This window comes from Trachemys scripta, chromosome 6, assembly GCF_013100865.1.
Source record: "Trachemys scripta elegans isolate TJP31775 chromosome 6, CAS_Tse_1.0, whole genome shotgun sequence".
In the NCBI taxonomy this organism is placed as follows: Eukaryota; Metazoa; Chordata; order Testudines; family Emydidae; genus Trachemys; species Trachemys scripta.
Window position 1 is genome coordinate 46861485 of NC_048303.1, and position 13358 is coordinate 46874842.

Here is a 13358-nt window from a genome sequence, read left to right on the forward strand (position 1 = left end):
GAGACCACATCTGTACGCAGTATTCGAGATGAGGGCGTACCATCGATTTATATAAGGGCAATAATATATTCTCAGTCTTATTCTCTATCCCCTTTTTAATGATTCCTAACATCCTGTTTGCTTTTTTGACCGCCTCTGCACACTGCGTGGACATTTTCAGAGAACTATCCACAATGACTCCAAGATCTTTTTCCTGACTTGTTGTAGCTAAATTAGCCCCCATCATATTGTATGTATAGTTGGGGTTATTTTTTCCAATGTGCATTACTTTACATTTATCCACATTAAATTTCATTTGCCATTTTGTTGCCCAATCACTTAGTTTTGTGAGATCTTTTTGAAGTTCTTCACAGTCTGCTTTGGACTTAACTATCTTTAGCAGTTTAGTATCATCTGCAAACTTTGCCACCTCATTGTTTATCCCTTTCTCCAGATCATTTATGAATAAGTTGAATAGGATCGGTCCGAGGACTGACCCTTGGGGAACACCACTAGTTACCCCTCTCCATTCTGAGACTTTACCATTAATTCCTACCCTTTGTTCCCTGTCTTTTAACCAGTTCTCAATCCATTAAAGGACCTTCCCTTTTATCCCATGGCAGCTTAATTTACATAAGAGCCTTTGGTGAGGGACCTTGTCAAAGGCTTTCTGGAAATCTAAGTACACTATGTCCACTGGATCCCCCTTGTCCACATGTTTGTTGACCCCTTCAAAGAATTCTAATAGATTAGTAAGACACGATTTCCCTTTACAGAAACCATGTTGACTATTGCTCAACAGTTTATGTTTTTCTATGTGTCGGACAATTTTATTCTTAACTATTGTTTCGACTAATTCGCCCGGTACAGACGATAGACTTACCAGTCTGTAATTGCCGGGATCACCTCTAGAGCCCTTTTTAAATATTGGCATTACATTAGCTAACTTCCAGTCATTGGGTACAGAAGCCGATTTAAAGGACAGGTTACAAACCTTAGTTAACAGTTCCGCAACTTCACATTTGAGTTCTTTCAGAACTCTTGGGTGAATGCCATCTGGTCCCGGTGACTTGTTAATGTTAAGCTTATCAATTAATTCCAAAACCTCCTCTCGTGACACTTCAATCCGTGACAGTTCCTCAGATTTGTCACCTACAAAAGCCAGCTCAGGTTTGGGAATCTCCCGAACATCCTCAGCCGTGAAGACTGAAGCAAAGAATCCATTTAGTTTCTCCGCAATGACTATCGTCTTTTAGCGCTCCTTTTGTATCTCGATCATCAAGGGGCCCCACTGGTTGGTTAGCAGGCTTCCTGCTTCTGATGTACTTAAAAAACATTTTGTTATTACCTTTGGAGTTTTTGGCTAGCTGTTCTTCAAACTCCTCTTTGACTTTTCTTATTACATTCTTGCACTTAATTTGGCAGCGTTTATGCTCCTTTCTATTTGCCTCACTAGGATCTGACTTCCACTTTTTAAAGGAATTCTTTTTATCTCTCACTGCTTCTTTTACATGGTTGTTAAGCCACGGTGGCTCTTTTTTAGTTCTTTTACTGTGTTTCTTAATTTGGGGTATACATTAAAGTTGGGCCTCTATTATGGTGTCTTTAAAAAGCGCCCATGCAGCTTGCAGGGATTTCACTTTAGTCACTGTACCTTTTAACTTCTGTTTAACTAACCCCCTCATTTTTGCATAGTTCCCCCGTTTGAAATTAAATGCCACAGTGTTGGGCTGTTGAGATGTTCTTCCCACCACAGGGATGTTGAACGCTATTGTTTCTGAGCTGAGTGGACTTCTGAGCAGAAGGAATGGCAAGAATGAAGACAGATACCTGGACTGCTAATGATGGAAAATAATTGACTATTTGAACTATTACTCTGCCACGGTAGGCTTGTTCTTCACAGTACATTTTCATACAGCACTAAATGGAAATTTTTATTTTTTTAAGCTTTTACAGGTTTCCTGGTTCAACAAGGATAAACTTCTATGTAAAAATTCTGCCAATGTTTTTTCTCAGTTGCACCTACAATAATACACATAAATGCAGCTTTCTAAAGACACCCCCAAAGTCTTAGCTCTAATTTAAAAAATCCAAACTTACATCTAGGTCAGGAAGCATGCTGCATTTACTGTCACACTGTATCAAACTGTTGTCTTTTTCAGTGCTGTCCTCTGACACATCTTTATCCACCCCTGGCACTTCCCCTCCTCCAGCTTCCTTTCCTAAATTTGATTTTGGCCTCTGAAATTGATTCCTCAACAGATGTGTTGTCTGAACAGCCACTTCTTCTTCTTGCTGAGAACTGGTGTCTCTGTTAGACCAAAAAATATAAGTAAAGAAGCAATACAGGCGACAACCATATAGCCTAGGTCCCACACATGGTAAAGCACTCAACAGTGCAACTGAAACTAACACATGACCCTCTATAAAACAGGCATTCCTCAATATAGTAGCTAAGCATGCAATCCGCAGCTTCCAATTACTTAGGTTGTTGCCAAAGGTTAATAGGGATATGAGAAGGAAGCAAGCACATGACAAAACTATAAAATAATGGGTGGGCAAGTAAAGAGGTGACATCATCATAGGACCTAATCACATCAGCCATACCATCAGGGGCTCGTTCACCTGCACATCTACCAACGTGATATATGCCATCATGTGCCAGCAATGCCCCTCTGCCATGTACATTGGCCAAACGGACAGTCTCTATGCAAAAGAATTAATGGACACAAATCTGACATCAGGAATCATAATACTCAAAAACCAGTGGGAGAACACTTTAACCTGTCTGGCCATTCAGTGACAGACCTGCGGGTGACTATCTTACAACAGAAAAACTTCAAAAACAGACTCCAACGAGAGACTACTGAGCTGGAATTGATATGCAAACTAGATACAATCAACTCAGGATTGAATAAGGACTGGGAATGGCTGAGCCATTACAAACATTGAATCTATCTCCCCTTGTAGGTATTCTCACACTTCTTATCAAACTGTCTGTACTGGGCTAGCTTGATTATCACTTCAAAAAATTTTTTTCTCTTACTTAATTGGCCTCTCAGAGTTGGTAAGACAACTCCCACCTGTTCATGCTCTCTGTATGTGTGTATATATATCTCCTCAATGTATGTTCCACTCTATATGCATCCGAAGAAGTGGGCAGTAGCCCATGAAAGCTTATGCTCTAATAAATTTGTTAGTCTCTAAGGTACCACAAGTACTCCTGTTCTTTTTGCGGATACAGACTAACACGGCTACTACTCTGAAACTTGCTAAAAGCAGCAACTTTTGGATTAATACAGCCCTGAGTCTTATTTTATGAGGAATGTATCATTCACTACAAGTTTAACTGTCTCACAGTATCTAAAACCTCATATAAGATCTAAACCCAATTTTCAAAATGTGGCACCTCAATCTTAAAAGCAAGTTCAAATTCCATGTTTTAAAAGTTCAAATGAGTACTTAAGTATTCATAGGTAAGAACTGTTTTGAAGTCTACACCTACAGGTTCCGGGCATCCTATAAAAATCTTTAAGTTTGAAAATTGGACTCACAATCCAAGATCCTTTTTTATAGCATTTACACTTTAAAAAGGAATTTTTAGGCTTTAAAAAGAAATAAAATGTATAAAAGGGGAACTAGTTATTAGCCATCTTGTCTGAAATCCTACTGCTTTCAGGTTTACTTTTAAAAATCCAACATTAAAGTGATCTGCTAGATATGCTCGGTTAAAAATCAGTTTAATGTTTACTTTGATGATTCTAAATGCGAGTGCTGAATTCGAAGATTAATGTGTTAGTTCTGTGGAGACACCCAATGCTTCTGCATTTTCCCTTTCCTTAACTTAAACTTACCCTGTACCAAAATCTGAACCATCTTCCAAATCATCCACAGAAAATGACTCCTTTTCTTGTTCACAACTCTCAGATCCCAAGAGTTTCTCTTGGGAACGCTGTTTGACATGCGCTGAGACCACCTTCTCAGCTCCTGCGGTGCCTTCTTTTTCTGATATCTCAGAACACAGCAGGATGTCTTCATTACCTGTTGCATCCTAAAAGGAACAACAATTTCACTCATTAAAAAGATTTGAAAAAGCTCTTCTTTGTAGGAAGGAAAGTAATGAAAAATAACATACATTTTGCAAAAGCAATTTAACATTTAACATACCTTTAAACAAGCCTCCCCTCACTCAGAGACACAACAAATACTATCACTAGGTATTTGTAAAATAAAGACAACTATTTAAGATTCCAAACCCTTAATATTTGTTTAGATTTAAAATATTACAAATTGTCTTTCATGTCTCTGAAAGAGAGGAGTTTGGATTCTGTATTTCCCAGTTTATAGCTGTTATCACAGACAAAGTAAGGAATGCAACTCGCGGCACTTTAGATTCTTGGGATGTAATCTACTGCTCCGGTAGAAACACAGAATCTCCAAGTCCTTGAATTCAGATCCTAACAAGTTTCAGGTCACCTTTAAAAAGGCAAGGTGGCTACAAGCTACCACAAGAATTATGCCCATGCAGCTGCAAAGAAGTGTTAGAGCTCAGATGAAAGAAACTTACCCCTGTGGTGAGGAGTGCACCACTTTTGTTTTCACAATGTATCAAACTCTTCACTGCTTCTCCAACTTCCATTTTTTCATCTTCTACATCTTTTTTTGTTGCTGATACTTCTTGCCTTCCAGCTGCCCTTCCTACATTTGGTTTTGGCCTCTGCATTCGAGCCCTCATTAGTGGTGCTGGTTTAAGTACACTCTGTTTGCCACCTTCTTGTAAACAGGATATTTCTTTAGACCTGAAAAGGCACACATTCAAAATAACAATGTCCCAGATTTCTGAAAGCTAAAGGGGGGCCTTCAAATCTAATAGCAAACTGTTCTTCAGTTTGTTAACAACCACGGGCACACAGACACATTATTTATTGCAAATTTAATGAAAGTTAAAATTATATACTCTAGACTAAAACGACATTTGACCCTACTAAAATTTAAGTTGGAAATGTTCAATTGCAAACATTTTTATAGAATGCATGGATAAACTCCATCCTCTGCCCTGCCATTATGAGAGAGTTACATATTTTTAGCCAGCAATAAGCCTTCTTACATCCTTACTCCAAGCACATTATTACATTAGTATAATAAGATTGATGCATAGTTTTACAGAGAGCATAAAGTTTTAAAAAGCAACTAAAGTGTATAATTATCATCATTATATACCCTAGACCGATTTTCACTTCTCTGACGGAAAGTTTGAATATTTCTTCCTGCTACAATTTATTTATTCACCTTCCCATCTCTTCAAGTCTCCATATCCTTTATTGAGTCTTAAGAATTTGTTTCATTTTTTTACTACTTTACATTCTTCCTACAACATACACCACCACACAGGAGACACATTACACACATCATGATTCTGGTTGAGGAAGAAAAGTGCAAGAAACTATGTTTAAAAAAAAAAAAAAAAAAAAAAACAGAACAACCTGCCCGCACTATAGGAAATTTCTTCCCAGCCCTAGACAGTTTGCAGTTAGCTTGTGCCTTGAAACACGAGGAGTTATGCCAGATAATATGTTACTTTAAGTGTGAATTTTCTTACCCTTGTAAATGTCAAATCCTGTTATTTTCTGTCATATAAAAATATAAGAAATCCATGATTGTAACTTGCTTTACACTTAGCAATTCAATTTGTTTTCTTTGAAGGGACTAGCTTTTCCTTCAACTGTTTGGCATTTATCTTATCTGCACCTTGTAAACAGTCCACGAAATTTCATCTGAACAGCAGTGACATTGTCTGTTCCACTTATAAAAATGCAAGTTGGAAAAGACTGCCAAAAATATAACTTAAGAGTAAAAGCTTTTATATTCACCATTCTCTGCAACACTATCAGAAAGGAGAAGGCAGGGAAAGAGCTGAAAATAGCAGGATACGTCTCCCTGCTCTGTACAAACTTACTGAGATTCAGTCTCTGAGATCCTCCCATCTTTTTCTGTAGTTTCCCCTCTGGTACTGTCAGGTGTGTGACCTTGGTCAGTACTCTGCTGAAGAGTAGAAAATTAAAATGAAGAAATTTAAACTTTGTCATAGCTATATAAAAGATGTAATAAACAATCGTGTTAGAACTGATAATAGCTGAGCCTAAAAGATACCAGGTTTGTAGGTTAAGGTATGGATATGTCCTACACAGCAGAGGACCTTAGAGATGTCTTCATGTCAGTCACAGAAGACATCTTGAGGCCACTGCACTGTGAAAGCTAATGGGAACTATGTCCAACTGGCCAACATCTACCCTTTTAGATGGTATGCTCTTTGGAGCAGGGACCGTCACTTACTGTACGTTTGTACAGTGCCTAGCACAATCAAGCTCGCAACCGGATTTTGGCCTCCAGGTTCTACCACAATATAAGCGATAAACGTAGAACAAAAATCCATTACACGGCTTGTTGACTGAGACTTCTGGTTACACTCAGCAACAAAAGGACAAACAACAACATGATTAGGTATAGAGGCTTATTTTTCTAGCCACTTGACAAAATACAAATGTTTATCATTTCCAGTTAGTTTTATTTGTTAAATACCTTTTCAATTGCTCCCTCAGGCGCTTGAGGAGTTTTGTTCTTTCCTTCACCTTGGACAGGAGCTTCTTTTTTCCCAGATGCTCCTACTACATTAGGTTTAAATCGCTGCCGACGCCCTCTCATTGCTGCTTTTTCAGTAACAGCTTTTTCTCTAAACAAGAAAAAAAGTATGGCATTCAGAATCAGCATTTGTGCCATCAAGCCTATTAATGTCATCTCGGACATAAGAAAGATGATTTTCAATGACCTGCACAATTTTCTCTATTAAAAAAGGATCTTAAATACAGATCCTTTGGGGTATTGGTTTTTTTGCATCTGTTTGTACATTTCTTTGACGTGCAGAAGCCGCTTTTATCTGAAACACTATAGAAAATCCTATGATCCACCTGTTGAAATATTTGTAGTCAGTCTTTTGGCCCCTTCCACTAGCATTAGGTCTTCCAAACTCTGTAACAGAGTTATGTGGCTTACTGTCTATAGTTCCTGCTCCAATCTTCAGAAGCTAGGCATCAAGCTGTGGAATGTGGGGAAGAATCAAAGTATATGCCTTTATGAAAGTCTATTTTTAATCCCTGTGTAGTTTCAACTCCTCCTCCCTGGACATCTTATCACTGAATTCCTCCCCCCTTCCCCCCAGTAAGGTTCAAATCATCATTGATAAAACTTCTGAATTAAAAAGAATGGTTTGGTATTGTATGAAGTCTGGCTCTCTTCAGCCTCCCAGGAGAGGAGTGCAACACTTCCATGATATTGTCATTCCATATTGTCCTAGGAAATCTAGAAGCCAAGTTAAGGATTCACACTTGTCTCCTCAGTTTGCACTTCCATCATAGTTCATCAGACCAGCCTATGGAAGGACTACAACAGACCACTGTATGCAATAAACTAGAAGACACTGCAGTAAACAGTTAAGAGTTAAAGCAAAGACGACATGATAAACTGATCTCTGAATACTCACTGGGATTCAGTCTCTAAGGCTTTGATTTCTCTTCCTGTGGTTTCATCTCTGGTGATTTCAGCTGTGTTACCTTCAGCTGTGTTACCAGCTTCCATGGTACACTGAATTAAAATAAAAAAAATATTTGTTTTTTTATATAGAGGACAGAGAGATGAGAGATAGAGCATTTGAGTCAAATTTGATTTGCAAAGTCAGTGGTCAGATGGGGTATAATGCAGCTACATTCCCACTGTATACCCCAGAAGTATCCTGCTTCGTTAACAGAAACCAAAGCACCAACTAAACATGTCAGATCCTGGCCAGCATGGACTTTCAAGTGATCTCAGAGATCTTAACCATGATCAAGAAGCTTTGGTCATTGTCCCATCCCTGAAAATCCTTCAGCTAAATGTTGAAGGTCTCATCTGCTGAATGTTCTATTCTCCAGTCCCTAGCCTCCAAACATAAATGGACGTAATCTGTCTTCAGGAGACACATCAACTCACTTTCTGCCAGCTGCCTTAACACCACAGGTTATGACCTCGTGAGTTACCCTTTGTATAGCAAATGGGACCACGCTACCTATGTTAGAGCAGATCTTGCTGGCATGGAACCACTCCAATCTAATTCAGACCTCTGATGTTGAGAGAGTATCATTTCAGAATGGCAAAAGGGTACACGCACGCTAACCAACCCTGCCCTCCCCCAAATATTATTCCTAAGCTCCCACAGCCTGACAGGTTTTAAAAGCCAACACAATATCTGGAGATATAGAGTCAGATCAAAATGGAGTCGACCTTTCGGACTGGGTTTCAGTCTATGGTCTTCACCTCATCCATAATTCAAACAGAGTACTTTTCATTCTCCCAGATGGAAGCAAGACTACGCCCCTGACCTCACCTGGATCACCAGCACAAGCCATCACCTACTTTAAGCTATAAGCAGCATAATGAAAAACTTCCCACATAGTCAGCATAGTCTGATTTTTACCAAAGTTGAAGTAACCATACCTGTCGTAAGTATCAATATTAACCCTTGCTGAAACGATCAGAAAGCAACCTGGCCCAGCTTCACACAATTCACAAAGCTTGTATCCCACACAACATCTCTACTGAAGCAACTTACATGCAGTAAATTCCAAGAGGTTGTTGTAAGGCCCTACATGAATTGCAGGATGATCTTCAAACAATTGCAGCTGAGCTGCATGGAAAATCGTAGAAGAAAAATAATAATGGACCTTTATTAATAGTGGTAATTTGGAAAAAGCAAGAGTAGACCTATTTGTTTAAAAAAATTGCTGGAACAATATAAACACTCAAGTATTGTGTTATGCCTGCTCATTTTTTTTTGATAGCCAGACATTTTGCTACAACTATATTACATTCATTAAAAAAAAAAAAAAAAAAAAAAAGGGAACTGGTACAATATAAAATTCAGAAGTCTTAAACACAACTGCTATAGAAATCAAGTCCAGTCACGTTAGCTTTTTACAGCCATTGAATGTTAGTAGAATCATAGAATCATAGAATATCAGAGTTGGAAGGGACCTCAAGAGGTCATCTAGTCCAACCCCCTGCTCAAAGCAGGACCAATTCCCAGCTAAATCATCCCAGCCAGGGCTTTGTCAAGCCGGGCCTTAAAAACCTCCAAGGAAGGAGACTCCACCACCTCCCTAGGTAACGCATTCCAGTGTTTCACCACCCTCCTAGTGAAATAGTTTTTCCTGATATCCAACCTGGACCTCCCCCACTGCAACTTGAGACCATTGCTCCTTGTTCTGTCATCTGCCACCACTGAGAACAGCCGAGCTCCATCCTCTTTGGAACCCCCCTTCAGGTAGTTGAAGGCTGCTATCAAATCCCCTCTCATTCTTCTCTTCTGCAGACTAAACAATCCCAGTTCTCTCAGCCTCTCTTCATAAGTCATGTGCTCCAGACCCCTAATCATTTTTGTTGCCCTCCGCTGGACTCTTTCCAATTTTTCCACATCCTTCTTGTAGTGTGGGGACCAAAACTGGACACAGTATTCCAGAGGAGGCCTCACCAATGTCGAATAAAGGGGAACGATCACGTTCCTCGATCTGCTGGCAATGCCCCTACTTATACAGCCCAAAATGCCGTTAGCCTTCTTGGCAACAAGAGCACACTGTTGACTCATATCCAGCTTCTCGTCCACTGTGACCCCTAGGTCCTTTTCTGCAGAACCGCTACCTAGCCATTCGGTCCCTAGTCTGTAGCAGTGCATGGGATTCTTCCGTCCTAAGTGCAGGACTCTGCACTTGTCCTTGTTGAACCTCATCAGGTTTTTTTCGGCCCAATCCTCTAATTTGTCTAGGTCTCTCTGTATCCGATCCCTACCCTCTAGTGTATCTACCACGCCTCCTAGTTTAGTGTCATCTGCAAACTTGCTGAGAGTGCAGTCCACACCATCCTCCAGATCATTAATAAAGATATTAAACAAAACCGGCCCCAGGACCGACCCTTGGGGCACTCCGCTTGAAACCGGCTGCCAACTAGACATGGAGCCATTGATCACTACCCGTTGAGCCCGACGATCTAGCCAGCTTTCTATCCACCTTACAGTCCATTCATCCAGCCCGTACTTCTTTAACTTGGCGGCAAGAATACTGTGGGAGACCGTATCAAAAGCTTTGCTAAAGTCAAGGAATAACACATCCACTGCTTTCCCCTCATCCACAGAGCCAGTTATCTCATCATAGAAGGCAATTAGGTTAGTCACGCACGACTTCCCTTTCGTGAATCCATGCTGACTGTTCCTGATCACTTTCCTCTCCTCTAAATGTTTCATAATTGATTCCTTGAGGACCTGCTCCATGATTTTTCCAGGGACTGAGGTAAGGCTGACTGGCCTGTAGTTCCCCGGATCCTCCTTCTTCCCTTTTTTAAAGATGGGAACTACATTAGCCTTTTTCCAGTCATCTGGGACCTCCCCCGATCGCCATGAGTTTTCAAAAATAATGGCTAATGGCTCTGCAATCTCACCCGCCAACTCCTTTAGCACCCTCGGATGCAGCGCATCCGGCCCCATGGACTTGTGCACGTCCAGTTTTTCTAAATAGTCCCGAACCACTTCTTTCTCCACAGAGGGTTGGTCACCTTCTCCCCATGCTGTACTGCCCAGTGCAGCAATCTGGGAGCTGACCTTGTGCGTGAAGACAGAGGCAAAAAAATCATTGAGTACATTAGCTTTTTCCACATCCTCGGTCACTAGGTTGTCTCCCTTACTCAGTAAGGGGCCCACACTTTCCTTGATTTTCTTCTTGTTGCTAACATACCTGAAGAAACCCTTCTTGTTACTCTTAACATCTCTTGCTAACTGCAACTCCAAGTGTGATTTGGTCTTCCTGATTTCACTCCTGCACGCCTGAGCAATATTTTTATACTCCTCCCTGGTCATTTGTCCACTCTTCCACTTCTTGTAAGCTTCTTTTTTGCGTTTAAGATCAGCAAGGATTTCACTGTTTAGCCAAGCTGGTCGCCTGCCATATTTACTATTCTTTCTACACATCGGGATGGTTTGTTCCTGCAACCTCAATAAGTACAATACTAACTGCATACTCAAAATGTATGCAAAATTGTAGACTGTGCAAAGTAAGCTAATTAAAATCAAAATTGTGATGGAGGCCTAATATTGCAGGATCCGCAATTTTAGCAATATCGTAAATGAAGTACGGCCTGAGTTATAAGACCTATATTCCCTGCCTAGATGACGAGTTTGCAGAACTCCTCAAGCAACGTGAAGACGTGGCAATCCAGACATCACCACACATCTTTTAGACAGCTTGAACACTTCTATAAGAGCAAGATGGGAGCAATCTACCATGGAACTAAACATATCAAGAGACAACAGCAAAGCCTGGGCACTAATCAGAAAACTTGGTGCTGCTGCCATTGCCATTGTTCAGTCTCTCCACATAGTATTGTTATCCCCCAGACAAATTCCGCAGAAGTGGATGAAGGACAGAAAGTTTGAAGGAGAGATAAAGAACAAATGGTGCAATACAAAGAGGGTATACCTGATACTGAAAAGACTTCCAGCCTTTCACCACAGATGAAATAGAATGGGCAATCAAAACACTGAAAACAGGTAAAGCCTGTGGCCTTGATAACAACTCCACCAAGTTGCTGAAGAATAAGGTAAAACTAGCAGACAATGGCTATTCATGTTTCTAACTCACGTCACCCACAAGAATAAAATACCCAAGATCTAGCAGAGAGCAAAAGTAATAGTCCTGCCAAAACCTGAAAATGCCCAGTGACTTGCAAAATTACTACTTCCCCATCGCTTTACTAAGTTGTATGTACAAATTACTTGAAAGAACCTTCCCAATCACTGCATTTTAGATTCACACTAATCTGCCTGGCAGTAAAGAACCAGGATTTCAGTCACACAGAAGAAGTCCCGAATGCTAATATGAAAGATATGGCTCACTATTATAAAAGACGGAGATTTAAACCTATCACCAACAAAGACGGCATTCAGTTGCTTTCCTCTATACCACACAAAGGCCAACAAACAGCTCAATATCTTCCCGAATGGACACAGGCTGGACAATGACCCAAAGCCAGTGTATCTGGGTGTCACACTGGATCACATCGTGATTTCCCAGGAATGCCTTACTAAGATGTTGCTGAAAATAAAAACAGCCAACAACCATATCAGCAAATTAGCTGGTTCTACCTTGAGAGCTAATGTACAAACACAAACTCTGGGCTTCGCCTTATGCTATTTTGTAGCAGAGTATTACTCTCCAGTAAGCTCTTTTCATACAGGACTAACAGACACTCAGCTACATGAAACCATGCATATAATAGGTACCATTAACCAACTAACCTGGCCTGGCTGCCTGTTTTGTCCAATATCAACCCTCCTGACATTAGGTGACAAGTCACCTTGCAGAATCTGCTCCTTAAGGTGCAAGACATGTCACATCTACCCCTATTCAAAAATGTGTTTAATCTACCGAGCCATCATCTCAGTTCAAGTCACCGCTTTGGGACAATTCCGCTAAGGAACCTCAATTTCACATCCAGGTGCCAAGAACAAGCTTCAAACATAGCCTATCTTGTGAGAGATCCACTAAGTCCATCCCCTGGTTTTGACATTCCATGCCCTCTTTGGATAAAGCTCAACTGCTTCAGATATGAAGTAATCAGATATGCTGCTAATCACTAAAACCAACACGCTTGACTTGATCATCTATGTATAAGCAATTGCTATACAAGTAGTCAGATGAGCCACAGAATAGGTCACCAAGGTTTAGGGGATCAACTTTTACAAGTGGATATAACACAAAATTGTTAGCATTTGCAATTAACATTGCTGCTCCCCACCATTTTTTCAGCCCCTTCTGTAGGCTCTGAAGAAGAATTCTCGACCTCAGATTTCTCTTGGACTGCTGCTTCTGTCTTTCCAGATGCCCTTGCTAAGTTGGGTTTAGGTCTCTGCAGGCGTCCTCTCACGGATGGCTTTCCAGCAGCAGCTTTTTCAGTTTCCCTTAAGATACAAAAACAATAGCTTATAATATTCACAGCAAAGAAATTCAGTACTTTATATGATCAAATATATCCTCCAAAAACATGTTATCTACATATTACATACAATAAAACAGTAACTGACAGAAATCATTACTGTGTTCTATGCCATTTGTGAGTATGCTTTATTTCTTGAAAGTACAGAATCTTTTGTAAGTGTGTAAGGACACTCTTCATAAGTTTACTAGTTTTCTGCACTGTATGGGGCCACACCTTCAAAGAGAATATTAGAAAATGTAACAGTTCCAGGGTGGATAAAAAAATATTTTTTTTGAAAAGTAAAAAATTATTTTTATGGTTATTTGAAT

The 13358-nt window shown here is 40.2% G+C and overlaps 1 protein-coding gene across 3 annotated transcripts in view; it reads right to left on the reverse strand.

The window, feature by feature from the left end:
• BDP1 (B double prime 1, subunit of RNA polymerase III transcription initiation factor IIIB) overlaps window positions 1–13358 on the reverse strand; it is a 90985-nt gene that overhangs the window by 51631 nt on the left and 25996 nt on the right. For 2 of the 3 annotated variants that reach the window (XM_034773647.1, XM_034773649.1), the window contains 7 exons: window positions 12850–13012; window positions 7517–7617; window positions 6559–6709; window positions 5936–6021; window positions 4547–4778; window positions 3834–4030; window positions 2080–2290 (listed from right to left, as the gene is read on the reverse strand). In XM_034773647.1, the coding sequence (XP_034629538.1) occupies window positions 2080–2290; window positions 3834–4030; window positions 4547–4778; window positions 5936–6021; window positions 6559–6709; window positions 7517–7617; window positions 12850–13012 (1141 nt within the window). The remainder of the gene's footprint in view (window positions 1–2079; window positions 2291–3833; window positions 4031–4546; window positions 4779–5935; window positions 6022–6558; window positions 6710–7516; window positions 7618–12849; window positions 13013–13358) is intronic. The other variant, XM_034773648.1, reaches the window with a different exon arrangement.